At 53.7% G+C, this 16,940-nt stretch overlaps 1 protein-coding gene across 9 annotated transcripts in view; it reads left to right on the top strand.

Annotated features, from left to right (window-relative positions):
* Positions 1–16,940, top strand: part of TTC7B (tetratricopeptide repeat domain 7B) — a 254,144-nt gene that overhangs the window by 205,533 nt on the left and 31,671 nt on the right. For all 9 annotated transcript variants that reach the window (XM_019462020.2, XM_019462018.2, XM_019462019.2 and 6 more), the window contains 2 exons: positions 145–285; positions 14,442–14,644. In XM_019462020.2, the coding sequence (XP_019317565.1) occupies positions 145–285; positions 14,442–14,644 (344 nt within the window). The remainder of the gene's footprint in view (positions 1–144; positions 286–14,441; positions 14,645–16,940) is intronic.

The raw sequence follows: 16,940 nt of genomic DNA, 5'->3' as shown, positions 1-16,940 counted from the left end.
ACATAAGACTTAGAAACGTCCTGGGGAAGGAGTGTGTGTTCGTCTTGAACTCGTGTCTGTGTGTGGGAGGGGGTGGGGGGGGTGACTAGTCAGTCGGGTCTGTCCTCTGACTTCTGATGCCGTCTTCTCGGAAACCCCTCACAGGCTCTGTCCACGCCACGTCAGTAGCAGCCTCAAGAGTGGAGCAGGCACTGTCAGAAGTGGCCTCTTCTCTGCAGAGCAGCGCCCCCAAGCAGGGCCCACTACACCCCTGGATGACGCTGGCGCAGATCTGGCTTCATGCAGGTACTGCCCTGCCCCTACCCGTGGGCCCTCCCACCACCCACACCCACACGACTGAGCCGGAGGCCGGAGCATCCTGTGGGCACTTGCCTATTTAGCCTTCAACCCCCCATCAGGAGAAATCACGGCCTTTGTGGTCACACGCCAAAATGCCACTACTTCCTTGCAGGAACCACGAGTTGCTGTGTATCTCCCCACCCCGTCCCCTGCCTCGATACCCTGACCCAGAGGCTGGTACAGAGCAGGCATCCAGCGGAAATTTTCTGATTGGACGTCAAGGGTCCTGGAGAGATCTCGGTGGCGGTTGTAGGGTTTGTGCTGCAGCAGGGACCCCAGAGCTACACCCAGGCTTTCTTTGCAGGGGACAGCGTAGTAGGGTGTCCCAGGCTTCAGAAGTCTGGAAGTCCATTACTCTTTACTGGCTGTGTAGACAGGAGCTAATAGCTTCACCCCTCCCCCTCAGGGTCCACATCTGCACAGTGGGGGTAATAGCACCGGCCTCCTAGGGTGGATGAGCGCGGCGCCTGGCGCATCCTGGGGTCCCTGGGAGAGGGGACGGGTGTGTTGATGGCTCAGATGTCTTCGTCACGGCCAGGGAAGGGGCAGCGCTCTCGATGTCCCTGCCCCCTCTCTGTTGGCACTCCTGCTAATCCGCAGAGGCAGGGGCGGGTAGCAGCAAACACAGGGCTGGAAACCAGCCCAGAAGGCAGATGTGATTGCCCCCCCCTCCTCCAGTTTCACATGGTTGCTGCCGCATAGCTGGAGATCCCCCAAATAAATCCCACGTGCAGGCATTGCAGCAACGAGCGCCCCCCCCCCACACACAGAGGCTCCGGGTAGGTGATGGCTGCAGATTTCCTTCCGTATTTATATCTGGGTATAGACGGTAACTTCTGTTCCTCAAGTTTTATCACTGGGTCTGCGAGACCCCCAACTGGGCCTTCCCAGGCTAGACCCTCGGGGTGCAGAGCGGAAGGCCAGATTCGGCTGAGGAAAGTACTTCTTACCCACCGTTGTCCATCTATTTAGTCGTCTTTTGCCAAGGCTCATTATGTGATGTTGAGCCTTGTTTGGAACCATCGGCGGACCTTTGTTGGAAACATGGTCGGATCTACCTGGCTTTGGCGGGTCACAGAGCCAAGCTCAGCCGGCCTCTTCTGTGTTGGCATCTTTAATTGAGCCATAACAACTCCCGTAAATTAACAAATTACATTCTTCTAAGCAGAAGTACAAAAGAGGGATGATTCATGAATGTGCTGATTGTTCTTCCTGTGCAGACGCTTGCCAGCATGTGGCCTCTCGCCGGGTCCTAGATGAGCTGGCGCTCAGGGCGTGGGGACAGCAGCAATGCCTTCCTCTGCACTAATGCAGCTCTCCCACAGAAGAGCCCAGTCCCCAGTCCAGGGCCTGGCACCTGTCCCATCCTGCCGCCTGATGAGCGGTGACTCCAGAGAGCAGAGAGGGAAGGCTTCAGTGTCAGGGCCGGCCAGGAGAGACCGGCTGACCTTGCAGGGCCAGTGTGGGGGCAGAAGTGTCTTTTGAATTTGAATTAAAGTTGGGATTTTGGAGGGCCACAGTCTAAAAAAACCAGAAGAGCTGAAGGCAGTCCTTCTAGGCTGGAATGAACTTCCTTGACTTCAGGGACACTTCTTCTTGCCCATTTCTTGGAAAAGTCAGTGACCTGAGTGAGGGTCACTGAGTTCCAGAATGGCCTCTCCCGCTGGCTTGCTGCCCCTTATTCGGTTATTCAGACTCTCTTCCTTTTTGCATATCCCACGTGACTCTTGGGAGGGAATTTTGTGGCTGCTGATGAGAACATTGAAGAACTTGGTAGCGAAGATTCAGTTTAGAGCTGTCCTTGAATTTTTACGTGATCACATAATATCCACTTCTCATCGGCACAGCTTACAGCACAGAACAAAGTTCTCGTGGTTAGTTTATAGGTGTGGCTTTTAATAACCTACAAGTTGGTGGGGGGGCGGGGGGGGGGGGGAGGGCGGCTCCTGAGTTGCTCAGTCAGTTGAGCATCCCACTTCGGCTCAGGTCATGATCTCACAGTTCGTGGGTTTGAGCCCTGCATCGACCCGCTGCTGTCAGTGCAGAGCCCGCTTTGGATCTTCTGTCCCCCTCTTCCTCTGCTCCTCCCCCACTCACGTGCCTACGCGCTCTCTCTCTCTCTCTCTCTCTCAAAAATGAATGGAAAAACATTTAGAAAAAAAACAGTCTACTAGTTGGTGGCATTGGACTGTGGGAAACGAATGCCATACCTGCCTTATAAACTCTGGACAGAATATTCATAATGCTTATGTTATGTGAATGCACTGAGTAAATTAGAATCTTATGGGGTCTGTGCCATATTGACTCTTTCAAAGCAATGACTTTGAGTCAAGATTTAGAATCGGATCATATATTCATATAGTCTTTGGAGAGGTAACTTCAGAATGAACTGAGAAAACAGCTTCCACTTAACCGTAAGACCTTACCATCTGTGGTTTGAGCTCTACTGCTCTCAGAGGCAAGATAGCAGTGACCAACCACCCTGCCCCCCGCCCGCCCTGCCCAATGCCGACTCTTGGACAATTTGTGGTTCCATCGTCAGGCCTAGCAATACTGCCAGATTCTGTAAATTTTGCAAGCTTTGGAAGAAACTAATTAGATCAAGGCCTAATGCCCAAGGCCATGGTGTTACTGTGGCATTTGTGGGTCTCTCCTCTCTAGATTGTGTTCTCTGGTGAGCTGAGTATAGTGGGAGCTCATGACGAGAGCCCATGGTGAGGGGGCCCCCAAAGCTAGCAGGTGAGGTCACTCTGAGACAACCTTCGATTTTCAGCCTATTGGATGAGCAGGTCCATGGGCCACTGGTATGTCCATTTGAATGGCAAAGAGATCATGAATTGGACACCAGAGCCTCCAGCTGCCCTGTGAAGGAATGGGCCAATGGCCTAGCAGGGAGCACAGATCCGGGAAGACCAAGGACATTTGGCCACATAGGGTCCCTCCATTCCTGAGCGGTGGGACTCGCTCCCAGTTCACACCCTTCCCTCTGACCAACAGCTCTTCACCAGGACACCTGGTGGCTGACCAGCATGGGTTGTGTGTATTTTGTTCCTTAGTTTGTTGGGACCTCCGTGACAGTTTTATCTAAATCATTTTTGAATAAAGAGTACCTTCCCCTGGTATACAACTGGAAAGGTACAAAGGATGGAGAGTGAAAAGGCTCCATCCTGCCCCTGAGCCTCAGCCACCCACCCACAGCACCCTCTGTTAGCAGGTCCCCTGTGTGCTTTCCTGAGCTGTCACTCGCACACAGAGGTCATTGCTCATCAGCACATGTAACGCTGACTCAGACTTTTTCCTGGCTGCATAGTATAAATCATTATATGACTCCATTAGTTAACAGATTATTTCTAATATTTTGCCATTACGGACAATGCATCAGTAAGTATCCTTCCAAATATTTATTGCTCTCTATGTTGCGTGTAAGATAAATTCCTAAAAATGGACTTGATGGACCAAAAGGTATACACTCTTCAATTTTGATAAGTTTGGTCACATTGACTTCCACAAAATAGTACCAACTTATAGCCCCGCCAACAGTGTGTGAATGGCCCACTTTCCCTGCATCCTTATCAACACGACGAACTCTCAGACTTCTAGATCTCTGCCAGTCTGATAGGTGAAAAGTGGTATTTCAATCGTTTGTTCATGGTTTCTGCTCACTTATCTTCTTAGGTACTGAGCTTTCCTTTTTTATTTGTAAGCACATGTTATGTGTCAAAGAAATCTGCCTTGTGTCTGTGATATGAGCTATAAATATTTTCTCCTGTTTTTATTTTGTTAGTGTTTTCGTTGGTCTTTTTTTTTTTTGGCCAATTTTTAAAAAATATATTTATCAATCTTTTCTTGATGGCATCTGGGCTTTACATGACATTTACCCATTTTTATGGTCTCCTTTTCAGAAGTTCCAAGCACCTTCTGGGGCCATTGGTATATACACCATCTTATAAAGGTCAGAAGGGGTTATCTCCCCTCCTTTGTGGGAGAACCCAGGCCAGATGGAAATAAGTGCCTCTGTGGTCTTACTGCGGAATGAGACAGACTCAGGGGAGCTCCGTTAGAGCACGTGATGCTTATTGTACCGCAAAACCCGTTTCCCTAGGAGCCGTACTTCTTTAGGATGCAAACCGATGGTTGGCCATCGGAGACTCACACATTCACAGACCTTCCAGGTTGAACCAGAGCCTTTGCCACACCAGGCGGCAGCTTTTTGTTGCCCATCTTTTAGTTTCCACGTTGGGATGGCGGCTAAAAATGACTTTGCGGTAGGTGGTTAATTTCTGCTTGTTACTTACTAATAATTATAGCTTTCACTTTGGCGCTCTCACAGTTGAAACTAGTGGCTATTCTTAGATGTGCAAGATCAGATTTTCTGATTTCTGCTGGGAACTTAAAGCGGTGATACTCTCACGAATTCCCTGGCCCTGGCCCAGCCTACACCCCACCCCCACCCCCTTACCAGGCTCCTCCCAGCCTCTCAAAGGCTGCATCCGCAGGATCGAGGGGTCATCCTGTGACATAGCCCCCAGCTCCCAGACGGGTGGTGTATGGGTCACCACACAGAAAGCCCCTGCAGGAGGGAACGCTCAGTACCTGGGGGTCGGGCCAGCCCCATTCAGGGCCAGTCTAGATTAAGCAAACCAGCACCTGCTCCTGCCCGGAGTGGCTTTGACTAAATGGTCTACATCCTGCAGGTAGCTAACATTTACCAAGCACTGTCCAGGTATCAGACTTTATTCCAAGGACTTTATATGCCTTAATTGCCTTCTGAGGTGTAAACACCTTAATCACCCCATTTTACCTATGAAGAAACGGATACACAGCTGTCAAGTCACTTGCCTAATATTACATGGCCAGTAAGGGGAGAAGCCAGAATTCAGCACCCCCGCTCTAACCCCGGGTGGGCGCTCAGGCGTTCAGCCCAACGTCTTCCGGCACGTGTTTATGGGCCACAGTCAGAGTGAGGCTCAGGAGGGCAGTGGTCATAAAGACAGACACGGTCCCTGCCTTCATGGAGTTGACAGATGTGAGAGAAAACAATTACAGATTAATTCTCATTGTGCCACGTGCTATGAAGGGTCAGGGTTGGTCTCTCATGAGAACTGACGACAGAGGTCGCCCCAAGCCGGGAGCCAGAGCAGGTCTGGGCATGGGACCGGAGGCCTGAGGAGTGATTGGCGGTGGTTGGGACATGGGCGGGGAGGCACAGGACAGCACCCGGGAGGCCTGCAGACGGTGCTGGAGAGTGTTGGAGAAATGGCAGGGCCCCTGGGCCTGGAGCCTAAGGAGAAAGAAACGACGTGGCCCGAGGTGAGGCACAGTCCAGCAGGGCCCCTGGTAGCCATGCTAAGATCTTTAACTTAATCCTAAAAGCATTGAAAAGCTACCGATGGCCTTCCGGCAGGAGGGTGAAAGGGTCAGACGGGTGGGAACAGAAAGAGTGGAATACAGAGGGTGCGGCTCGGTGTCTGAGGCAGAGGGAGGTGGGCCCTGAGACGCACTGTCCAGCAGGATCCATAGGACTCCCCGGTGGGTGTGAAGTTGGGGGAGAAGGAGAAAAGAAGAATCTGGGAAGAGTTCTGTGTTCGGGGCCTGAGTCAGCGGGTGACTGGTGACGCTGTTCTCTGTGATGGGAAGCCAGGGCGGGGGAGCGGGCATTGAGAACTGATGCATGGGGGTCAGGGAGGAAGGGAAACCAGAGTCGTGTTTGAACTTGGAAGTGTCTGGTGCCTGAGGATGCGCAAATGAAGATGGCACGTGGGCAGCTGGACAGTCAAGCCTCCACGTCAGGTTTTGGCTAGAAACAGACATTTGGGAGTGAGTGATAAGAAGGCCCAGGAAGAGAATGTCCAGGGAGCAGGGAAAGGGACAGGACTGCGTGTGATCCAAGCCCCTCCCACATTTAAAATTGGGGTGGCGGGAGGGGAAAAGCCAAAGCGAGGTCAAGGAGGGGGAGGTCAGGGAGGCAGGAGGGGAACCGGAGAGGTGGCACTGTGGCAGCTGAAAGGGTTTCCTTCCAAGGGGCCTGTGCGGCGCGATCAAGGGCTCTGAAGTCGGGCTCGTGAAAATCCCGGTGTCACCTGGGTGTAGCCTAGTGCTCTCCGACAGAAGATGAGGGCAGTTGTGACAGCTATACCACATAACGCATGGGGAGTGTTCAGTGGGCAGCAAGCGCTTGAGAACTCCTCAAATCACTGTTATTAAGGAGGATACGGCTGGTAGGACGTGCTGCTGGGAGGTTGAAGAGGTGCAGACAGAAGCATTTGTTGGTCGTGGCGGATGGGAGTTGTCGGCGGCCATGACAGGTGAGGCTTTGGGGGCCAGAGATGGAGCCTCCTGATGTGGCTGCAGGGTGGATGGCAGGTGACGAAGACAGGCACGGGGTACCTAATCCTTCCAGGAAGGACCCCTGTGCAGCAGAGGGGAGAAATGAGGGGTAGCTGGGGAGGAGTGTGGGTTCAAGTTAGGGGGCTTCACAAATGGCTGACACAGAAGCATGTTGATTGCTGCTGGGAGTGATCACGTCAAGACTGAGACCTTCCTTGCCCTGAAGAGAGAGAGGATACGTGGGGGGTCTGAATACCTCTAGAAAGCAAGAGAGTGGTGGGTTCCAGGGCACAGGCAGAGGGATTGGCCCTCAGGAGCAGAGTGGATAGGCACAGAGGACAACAGAGGGCTTGTCAATGTGGTGGCAAGAGAAGGCTCAAGGTCTGCTTTGCCAGCTTCTGTTTTCTCTTTGAATGATGAGCCAAGGTCAGCCAAAGGGGCGGAGGGCTTTGGGGAAGGATTGAGGCATCAGGAGAACAGCTGGGCCAGGGCCCGGAGGGGTCAGGGGTCTCCGATGCAGCTAGAGGGTGAGGAGCCCGTCCTGCCACCCCTACCAAGCCACCGGGGGAGGCATTCCCCCCTGACAGGTTGACACAGCCACTCGGAAACTCAGAAATAAGTGTTGATCCGGAAGCTGAGACCCTGACAGAGGCATTTGGCCAAGCTTTCATGGAGGAAAGGCCCTGGCTATGTTCATCCTGGGGACTGTAGGCCCAGCTTGGGGCCCGGCCCAGAGAAGCTCAGGTTAGGACCGATGCAAGCAAACAAAATCACTGCCTTCTTTCACTTCTGACCTTCCCCGGAGGAAAAGTAAAGAACAGTTCTGGGGAGAGCTGATAAGGGCGCAGCCCTCCTCTGGGCCTTCATGACTTGGAAGGGTGACAGGAAACTCATCAGGCCCTCGTGCTGACTTTGGTATGAAAGAGTGAATTCAGTGGTCCGGGTGCTGTGCTCTAGGAGCACTTGATGCTTCCGGAAGATGCCCTGTGCTCACCATGGGGACTCCCCGGCCCCCCATGTGCAGGAGCTATCCCAGAACCAAGTTGCTAAGGTTTGTTTTCCAAGCGCAAGTCAGGGAAGTAGGGTTTGGGGTAAAGGAAATGGTTTTAGAGGGTCAGGGGGCCCACTGGCCTAGCTCCCTGCCTGCCTGCAGGCCTGACCTGTATGATTGGGGAGCACCTGATGGCACACAGGTCTTTTCCTGCATCCCTGTCGGCCAGACCTCAGGTGGAATGGAAGATCTGAGCACCCAGACAAGGTGCCGCCCTTGAGCTGCCTCCGGCATATACTGCTGCTCCTTTATCTGAGTTCCAAAATAGGTGTCCCCTCCGGGTAGACTATCCCGCAGAGAACAGGCCTAACTAGCTGAAGGCACATTTGTGAGAAGGCACTTTGCATCTCTCTGGGCAAATGCAGCCCTGCAGCAGGCACACAGCCTGCCAGGATCCAGGCTAGATTTCAGCCCCCCTCTGCCCAGCACCTTTGCACAGTGCACAACATGCACAACCCTGAGCCCAGGGAAGGCACGTTGTAAGCCACTTCTCAACCTAGCAGTTGACATGAAGCAGGTGCTTGACAAATGTTAGAAGAATGAATGAATGAATGAATGAATGGGGAAACCAGACCTGTGGGAGACTGTGAGTGCATCTACACTGGGTCCCCCAACCAGGAACAGCTCTTCACCTTGAGGAAGAAACAGTCCTCAGGCTTACACGCAGAGCTTAGCTCTTTCAGATAACACCCATAGGTGGTTCAGCAAAGTGATTTCAGAAGGCCCTCCACGCAAGGCATGGTTCAATGCCAAGGCAGAGAAGTTCAACTGGCCATCCAGGACCACAGCCTCTAGTGGGAAAGCGAGCACACACACAGATCTCATGGGACAAGGTGGACTGGGGTGCGTGCTTCCCAGAGCACACTCAAGGCACTGGAAGAACAGGAGAGTGAGAGGTGGCTTCCCTGGGGGTGTCTAGGGAAGGCAAGTGCAGCTGAAGTGCACTGGGGCTGAGAGCCAGGAGTCTTCACAGATGGCCACTCGGGAGGGCATTTGGGGCAGAAGGAACAGCACAAGCAGAGGTGTGGGGGTGAGACCGTGAACTAAACATCACGGGAGGCAGTTGGAAAGGTGGCAGGGCCCTAATTTTGAACGCTGAGCAAAAACAATTGGGTTAGAGGGGCACCTGGGTGGCTCAGTCGGTTGAGTATCTGACTGTTGATTTTGGCTCAGGTCATGATCCCAGGGTCGTGGGATCGAGCCCCATGTCAGGCTCCGCACTGAGCATGGAACCTGCTTGAGATTCTCTCTCTCTCTCTCTCTCTCTCTCTCTCTCTCTCTATCTATCTATCTCTGTGCTCTTCTCCCTCATGCACGCTGTCTCTAAACTAAAAATAAAAATTAAAACAAAACAAAACAAAAAACATTCGGTTACATTCACCTGCAGTAGGGAACCATGGGAGTTTGCAAGCAGAGAGGGGATTTTATTTCCAACATGTTCTGCAGCAACAGAATGACAAGGACAAACCAAGTGATTCCAAAGGGGACTGTCAGAGCTCAGTGTGAGCTCTCAGAAAGGTGGAAAGTGTCCATGACCCTGAGCAACCCCTTACCTCCGGTTAGAGGCTGTCAGCTGCCAGCAACCAGCACAGAATCTCTGTGCCTGGGACCCCATCAGAGAGTGACCTCTCAGAGCCTGCCCTGCATGGTTCAAGTGCATTCTCGTAGGACCTGACAAGCTCTCGGTTCCGGGAGCCAGCTTCGTTCTGTCTTGCTGTTCCTTTGGTGCAGACTCTTACCATCTCTTACATAAGCTCACAAGGCCCTTTGTTCATTTTTTTTTTTTTTTTAACTTGAATTTAGCCATCGGTGAAGGGTCAGGGAAACTGTTTGCTGTTGCTTCTCTGACCCTCGACTTGCTTCATTGACCTGTGCCCCAGAAATGGCCCATCTCTGGCCTTCACTGAGCATTCGCTAATCTTCAGACTGCACTTTGAACACCTGCTAAACGCTAGAGCCTGTGCTAAGGAATGCAGAGATGGCTGTGGCTGGGAGTCGCTCATAGTTTAGAGGGAGAAAACAAGTCTGGTCATATGCTGGAGGCTTTAGGAAAGTACGAAACACCCTTCAGCTCCTGAGTTCTGGCAAGTGGAGAGCAAACTGCCAGCTCACTTACTTAGGGAAGTGGAATCTGAGAATGTGGCTTGGCATCTAGTCTCGGTTAGATTCCCTAACATCACGGCTCAGGTAAATTCGCCCATCCCAAACTGCTGGCCTCCCCGTGGCAGAGGCAGAGCCCTGCGACGTGCCTGCAAGAGCAAGCCAAGAACTCAGGCATCCGAGAGACAAGGCCTGGGGCAGAGGGGGCTCTGAAGGGCCACCGCGAGCATGCCCAAGGCCCTCTCCCAAACGCATCGATCAGATGGGACGTGGGGCGGGCGGGGAAGGGCCGGGTGCATGGCTGTGGCAGATGAGCCCCCGGCAGACATGAGAAGCAAAGGTTGGAGGGTCCTCTCGAAAAGATGATGTGCTCCAGGGGATGGTAGAGCTTATTTATGGAAGCCACATGGAGCCACAAAGGCGGGAGCTGCAGCCCTGTGGACTCAGGGATGGACACTTGTGAACCCCTCATCCAGGAAGGTACTGGGCCTTGTTTGAGCTGAGGACCCCCAGGAAGGAAGGCTTCCCAAGCATCATAAGCTCAGAGTAAATACCTACAGGGACTCGTTACATTCTAGAAGGCCAGCTGTGTTGTCTAGGCAAGAGGACCCCTCTGGGGATTTCAGGGATGCGGGGAGGCCTCTGTAATCCTTCCCTCTTCCTCCCCAATTCGTCCACTAAGGTCTTGCTCCTGAGCCTAAGACTGCACCCCAAGAAGACGTGATTTCCTCGTAAAGGGGGAATGACTATTTCAAGCCACTGTCTCACAGGAGCCGTGGTAAACAGAAGGCTGGCCCTGCACCCCCAAATATACCGATCGGCCCAAACTGCTGACGGCTCTCCCAGGTGGCTTCAGCTCCCCGTACTCTTGTTTCTTCATGGCCATCTGGAAGGCGGCAGGGCTCCACGAAGCGCCATCCTCCCCAGTTCCCACCACCTTGGTTGACCCTTGCCGCTGTCCAGGAGAGCTGTGGGCCAGCCTCGGGCCCCAGCTGACAGTGTGAACGGGCCCAGAGAAGTTGACTGCGTTGCCCCAGCCACACACTCGGCCCAGGTACAGGAACTGAACCCTCCGTGTTCTCGTGATACTGGCTTACAAACTGAGGACCCTAGAGGCCCTGAGGTCCCCCAGAGGTGCCTCAGAGGCCGGGAAGAGGGGACCAAACCAAGAGGGAGGCCAGCTGCCACTCTTAAGATCCGTTTGGAAAAAGAGGCTCCTTTGGAGGAAATGGTTTGAAAATCACCCCAGGATATCTGCCCTGTGTCCTTCCATTTGAGCTTAAAATGGATGCATTTAGGAACAGCCAGGCCATGCATCTGTCTGCCCCACCTATGTGAGGAGCACAGGCCTTGCCAGTGACATAGGTTTCCTCCTGTAACTTCTGCACCACTGAAAAGAAATCCTTGGAGGCCTAGATTCTTTCTCCCACTGTCATGATCATGACTCAGCTGAGTCTCTGTCTTCCAATCGATTCCTCAGGAAGGAAGCAATAGCGTCAGACACGTGGCTGATGACAACACGGTGGTCATGAAGATACATGGTCCCACGGAGAACCTTCCTAGAACAGGGCTGACGGGTACATTGTCATGTTGGTGTTTAAGCCCGCCCCCCCCCCCCCGCCCCACCTTGATTCTTGTTATAAAAATTCTAGAAGCACTCGGTCCCCACTCCCAAGCTGGTCTTTTTTCATAGTGATTTAGATGACAGAGGCCCCAGTGTGTCACCCACCCAGTCAGCTCTAGGCCCTGGGGACCTCAGAAATGTACACAAGCCCACCCCCAAAATGGGAGCAAGTCAGGAGCCAAGCGTACAGTGGGAGGAACGTTCTGTACAGCTCTCCCGAGTCACTGGCACACTCAGGTAACCTAAAACCACAGTGGGCACGCAGCCGGCTGGCTAGAGCCGGGAGGGAATTGCATGGTGAGAGACATCAGACGGCCCTGCCGTGTCCTTCCCAGGAGGGGCAGACTTTCACCGGGGACAGACTTTCACCCTTGTTTCTGCAGAGTCCCTGTGTGTCATAGGAGCTCAGTAACTACCCGGTGAGCTGAACCTCCAGAGGACGGGAGACAGGCACGGTGCTGGCATTGCTACTGTCAGGGCTCGGCTGGATTTCAGTGGCCCGAGTTTCCACGTCTGAGGGACCCCTGGGCCAGCCCGTCATGTCTGTGCTCCCTGTCGAAGAGGGCACCCACAGATCGGAAGAACAGACGGGCGGTGCGGGGCCTGCTTTCCCCAGGGCTCTGTCCCTGCCTGAGGAGTCAGTGGTTGGTGACCATCCCTGGGAAAGAGAGGGGGCTCGAGGAGAGGGGCCATCAGGCCAGTTGAGGTCAAAAAGTAGTCAACATTAACACACCCCAAGTGTGTGATCCACACCTGCCCTTTTCCAGCCTCTGGGCCCAAAGCTGCAGGTGGGGAGACAGAAAGTGTGCTGTCCGCGAGCGGACCCCAGACCCCTCACAGAAACACATCTAGGGCCACAGCCATCAGAGACCACAGAGGCCGGGCTCCCCTCTGAGGGGAAGAGCTGGCTGCCAGGGATGACGGCTATTGAGCAGGCCGCAGTGGGGGGAGAATGGCACCACAGGAAGGGGCAGAAGACTGGACACGTGTGTGGAAACAGCAGTGGCTCACCAGAGCTTAGGGTGTCGGGGAGCAGTGGAGACACAGGTTCGTAAGGGCCGTGGAGCCAGTCATCGAGGGATCTGGATGCTATCTGGGGTCAGGGCCACTGTTCTCTGTAGAGGCCCAAACCAGGCTCTGCCTCCAACTTGCCCTGAAACCTTGGACAAGTTGTTCAGCCTCTCTGTACCTCAGTTTCCTCATCTGTACAATGGGGATAAAATAATAGTACCTATGGCATATCGTGTGCCGATGAAGGAGAAATGAGGGCACTTCCTGGCATAAGGCACAGGCTTAATGAATGTTAGCTACTGTTGTTGTTACTGTTATTCATTCATTCATTCATTCATTCATTCGCTCAGCGACTCTTCCCTGAGCTCTGACTGGGCCAGGTGCTATTCCCATCCCCGGGGACACAGCGGTGAACAACACGCACACAGTCCCTGTGCTCGTGTGCTGATGGCTTATGTTCTGCAGGGGACACACAGACAGCACAGGAAACCAACGAGAGGAACCTGTTGGTCGAAATTATGGAGGACAAGAAAACAGCATGGAACAGGGTCATGCTGAGTACGTGGGGAGCAGCAGGCTAAGCAGGACGGTCAGGGAAGGCCTCCCAGGGAGGCCGCTGGAAGGCAGGCTGAAGGGCATGAGGGCTGAACAGAAGCAGCAGGTCTTCAGGAAGGGGCGTTTTTCTGCAGGTGGGATGACCGGCCCCCGAGCTCTGCCTCAGGAGGCTGACCTGGCAGCGGCTGTGTGGGACAGACAGGTGTGGCAGGCAGCAGGTGAGGGGCCCAAGGAGGGGACTGCCCTGGTCAGGGCAGTTCCAAAGTGGCCTCCAGTACACAACTTGTGAAGTGCACAAGGAAAATACTAGGACTTTTCTATTTCTTTTGTGTTGTGTTCTACTCCTTCTACTTTGGCCTGCATTTTATGACACATAACATATTACCGTATGTGTAACTTGGGGGCATGGGTGCAGATGTCGCTGACCACCAGGGGTGACGGGGTGGGGGTCCAGGCAGGAGCCGATGAGCCGGGGGCTGCCTTGGAGGTAGAAGCAGTCAGTAGGCCCCAGGGCACAGCGGCCGGCCGAGTAGGACTCTGGGCAGTAGTGCTGACAGATTCGGTGAGGAGAGAGGAGAGGGGTCTGAAGTCTTTGGAGACACCTGCCCAGCGCCGGGAAGAAGGTGGTGCCGGGGTCACAGGCCTCAGGAGAAGAGGGCACTTGAGTGTGCCCGAGAGACAGGCGGGCGGCAGTGCGCGATGGGCCCTTTGGGAGGCAGGGGCCGCAAAGCGATTCGGGACTCCACCGTTGAGAGCTGAGGCCTGACATTGCAGGAAAGGTCGTTTTCCTGCCTTTTTGAAAGTGACAGCTTGGTTTTCAAAGGGCTTTGTCGGTGTCATATAGTTAATGGTCTCCAGGGCGCAGTAGCTTTTACTGGTCGGAGGGCAGGGTCTGATGGAGCCGCTGTTTTATTTCATGCCCGTGAACATGGCAGCCACAGTCCGCTCCCTCTGTATGCTTTTTGGCATCAGGAAAACAGGCCGGAGGGCAGAGCTGTCCCCCTTGAGGGGCCATGTGCCTCTGGTTTTCTTGGCCTTCAGCTCGTTCCGGCCCTTTCTTTGTGGTTGTCAGAGCCGAGGGCAGGTGCCCCGGACACCAAGGCGCCCTAGGTCAGCCCTGAGGGTGGGGGTGGGGGGGTGGCGCCAGGCAGGCCTCACTCCCCTCTGGCTGGTGGCGACTCGTGTACCTTCCAAGGCCCTACAGCCAGAGACTCGAGTCCCGGTGTAACGGAGGGCGGGAAGGGCCGTCACTGCAGCTGTTTCGACTCAGGCTGGGGGACTGGCTGGCTCTGGGCCCTGCGGATTCCAGATGGGCCCCTGCCAGACTCCCGTGGGGGGGTTGTAAGTGTCCCCAACTAGAGTCACAGCCGTTCGCAGGGCCTCAGAAGGGCAGCAAACCAGTAAAGCATCTGTCTTCTGCTCTCCCCCCGACAGCTGAAGTCTACATTGGCATTGGGAAGCCTGCAGAAGCCACGGCCTGTACTCAGGAAGCCGCCAACCTCTTCCCGATGTCCCACAACGTCCTGTACATGCGTGGCCAGGTTGCCGAGCTCCGGGGAAACCTCGACGAGGCCCGGCGGTGGTATGAAGAAGCCTTATCCATCAGTCCCACCCACGTGAAGAGCATGCAGCGACTGGTGAGTCTCAGAGCCAGGCCGGGACCCCGCTCCCGGGCCGGGGCTCCCCTCGGAGCGACTGGCGGGTCTCCTCCGGTTCGGAGGCCCATGCGGTTAGCCTGCCAGGCTGTCACACAGCACAGAGCCAGCAGCGCCATTTCTGTGTGGTTTATGGAGCCCCTGGGAGTTGGCGGTGCACAGCCCTAGCAGCCCTGCCCAGCGGTCCTGTTCCACGCAAGGGGCAGGCATGAGTCACTAGTCTCCTGGGCACTGCCACTGTCACCTTGGTCTCTGTGCTGCCACCTCGGGAGGGTGTCCCCACCCTGGGAGACTCCAGCTTGTCTCCGAGGCTACTGGCTGACAGGGGCATCCTGTCAGAGGAGGGCGGGATGGGCCCTCTGGTACCGAGAGGACCCAGCTAAGTCACCCGGTTTCCACACTGCGCGTGTGTGGTGGCTTCCCAGAAATGCATGTGCGCCCGAAGCCTGGGGGCTGCCTGGCTGCTCCTCTCCCTGCCTTGCCTGGAGTCGGCTGTCCCTCCACCTCGTTTTCGGTGGGGTGGGGGAGCAGACTGATCCCTCCGTGGGGTTCGCATTGGTGGCATTACCGTGTTAGGCACACGCATTGAGCACAACTGCCCCACAAAGCCGCCGATCTCCTGTTATTCTCCCGTGAGTCTGAATGGAAACTCAAAAGCTAACCAGAGTCTGAGTTGCTGATGAAAAGCCATACTGCTTCTCTGGGCCTGCACGCCAGGCTGATGTTTGGGATTTGCGCTTCGTACTTAGTGGTGGGATATCTGTGATTTCGTGAGCCACGGGACAGAGGAGACTTGTGGTGAAACTGAGGTGGCCTTCGTGTCAGCAGCCCTTGGGAGCCTGGTGTCCGTAATCAGTGGTCAGTGTGTGATACCACGAGTGAGCAGTGGACGAGGAAGTCTGGGAACAGCGTTCCGGACCCTGTGGTGTCAGTTGCTCACTCTTTAACTTGTGAGCCTGCCTAAGCTCACAAAAAGAAAGACCCTAAGCTGTCTGCACTCCGTTTCCTTTCTGTAAAATGAAAACAAGCAACTAAATAGGCTGGGAACCTCCTCCAACGCTAGGAGGCTATGGTTTAGTACCTAAGAAATAAAATGTTCTCCGAAGGATCCCAAAGCCTTAGTTCTCTTGCTACGTCTCTTAGTGATATTGCAAGATGTAGAAGGGGTTCAGCAGTTTCAAAAATAACTAACTACCAGTTTTCTGTTTGTTTTTTTATTTTTATATTTAAAAAAAAAATTTTTTTTTTAACGTTTATTTATTTTTGAGACAGAGAGAGACAGAGCATGAACGGGGGAGGGTCAGAGAGAGACGGAGACACAGAATCTGAAACAGGCTCCAGGCTCTGAGCTGTCAGCACAGAGCCCGACGCGGGGCTCGAACTCACGGACCGTGAGATCATGAACTGAGCCGAAGTCGGCCGCTTAACCGACTGAGCCACCCAGGCGCCCCATATATGTATGTATGTATTTATTTTTTTTTTTATGTATTTATTTATTTTTATTTTGGGGGGCGCCTGGGTGGCTCAGTCGGTTAAGGATCCGACTTCGGCTCAGGTCATGATCTCACTGTTCGTGGGTTTAAACCCCCATGTTGGGCTCTGTGCTGACAGCTCGGAGCCTGGAGCCTGCTTCGGATTCTGTGTCTCCCCCTCTCTCTCTGCTCCTCCCCCACTCGTGTTCTGTCTGTCTCTCTCTCTCAAAAATAAATAAACATTAAAAAAAAATAAAAATAAATCAGACCTTATAATTGCAGCTACTTGATTTTTTTTTCACCTTCCCTTTATGAACATTTTGTAGCTTGGTACAGCTTTATAAGTAATTTTCCATATTATCCAAGCATTAGTCTGTTTGATTAAAAATATTACATGGCTTTTCATTTTTGTCTCCCTGTTGTAAGAGGGATTTGGTACAGAGCTTCTCAGATCTCTGTGCTTTTTGGTAGAGCATTGCAGAAGAGGTATAATCAACACCGTGTACCCAGCCTTTTTATTGAAAAGAAGCAGCATATTTCTACCTCGGGGCCTATGAATTATTCAGACAAGTATTTCTTGTTCATCCCCAAGGGGAACATGAGACAAAAGATCGAGTAGGAAGATCGCACCAGGAAAGTTTTCTGTTTCACCTTTGGAGCTTTTCGAGTCACCCGAGCTCTCCAACAAATGTCAGATGCTCGCCTTTCAAAAGGAGTAGCCTCAGGTCTGGTGAGGGGAGCTGGTGAGCGGGACCCAGGTGAGGCCGGGCCATCACCAGCAATGTCTGAGCCTTGTCTGGCTCAAA

This window comes from Panthera pardus, unplaced genomic scaffold (genome assembly GCF_024362965.1).
Source record: "Panthera pardus isolate Hobbes unplaced genomic scaffold, ASM2436296v1 HiC_scaffold_24, whole genome shotgun sequence".
Lineage (NCBI taxonomy): Eukaryota > Metazoa > Chordata > Mammalia > Carnivora > Felidae > Panthera > Panthera pardus.
Note: the sequence above shows the minus strand (reverse complement) of the source record. Positions and strands in the feature narration are given on the sequence as shown.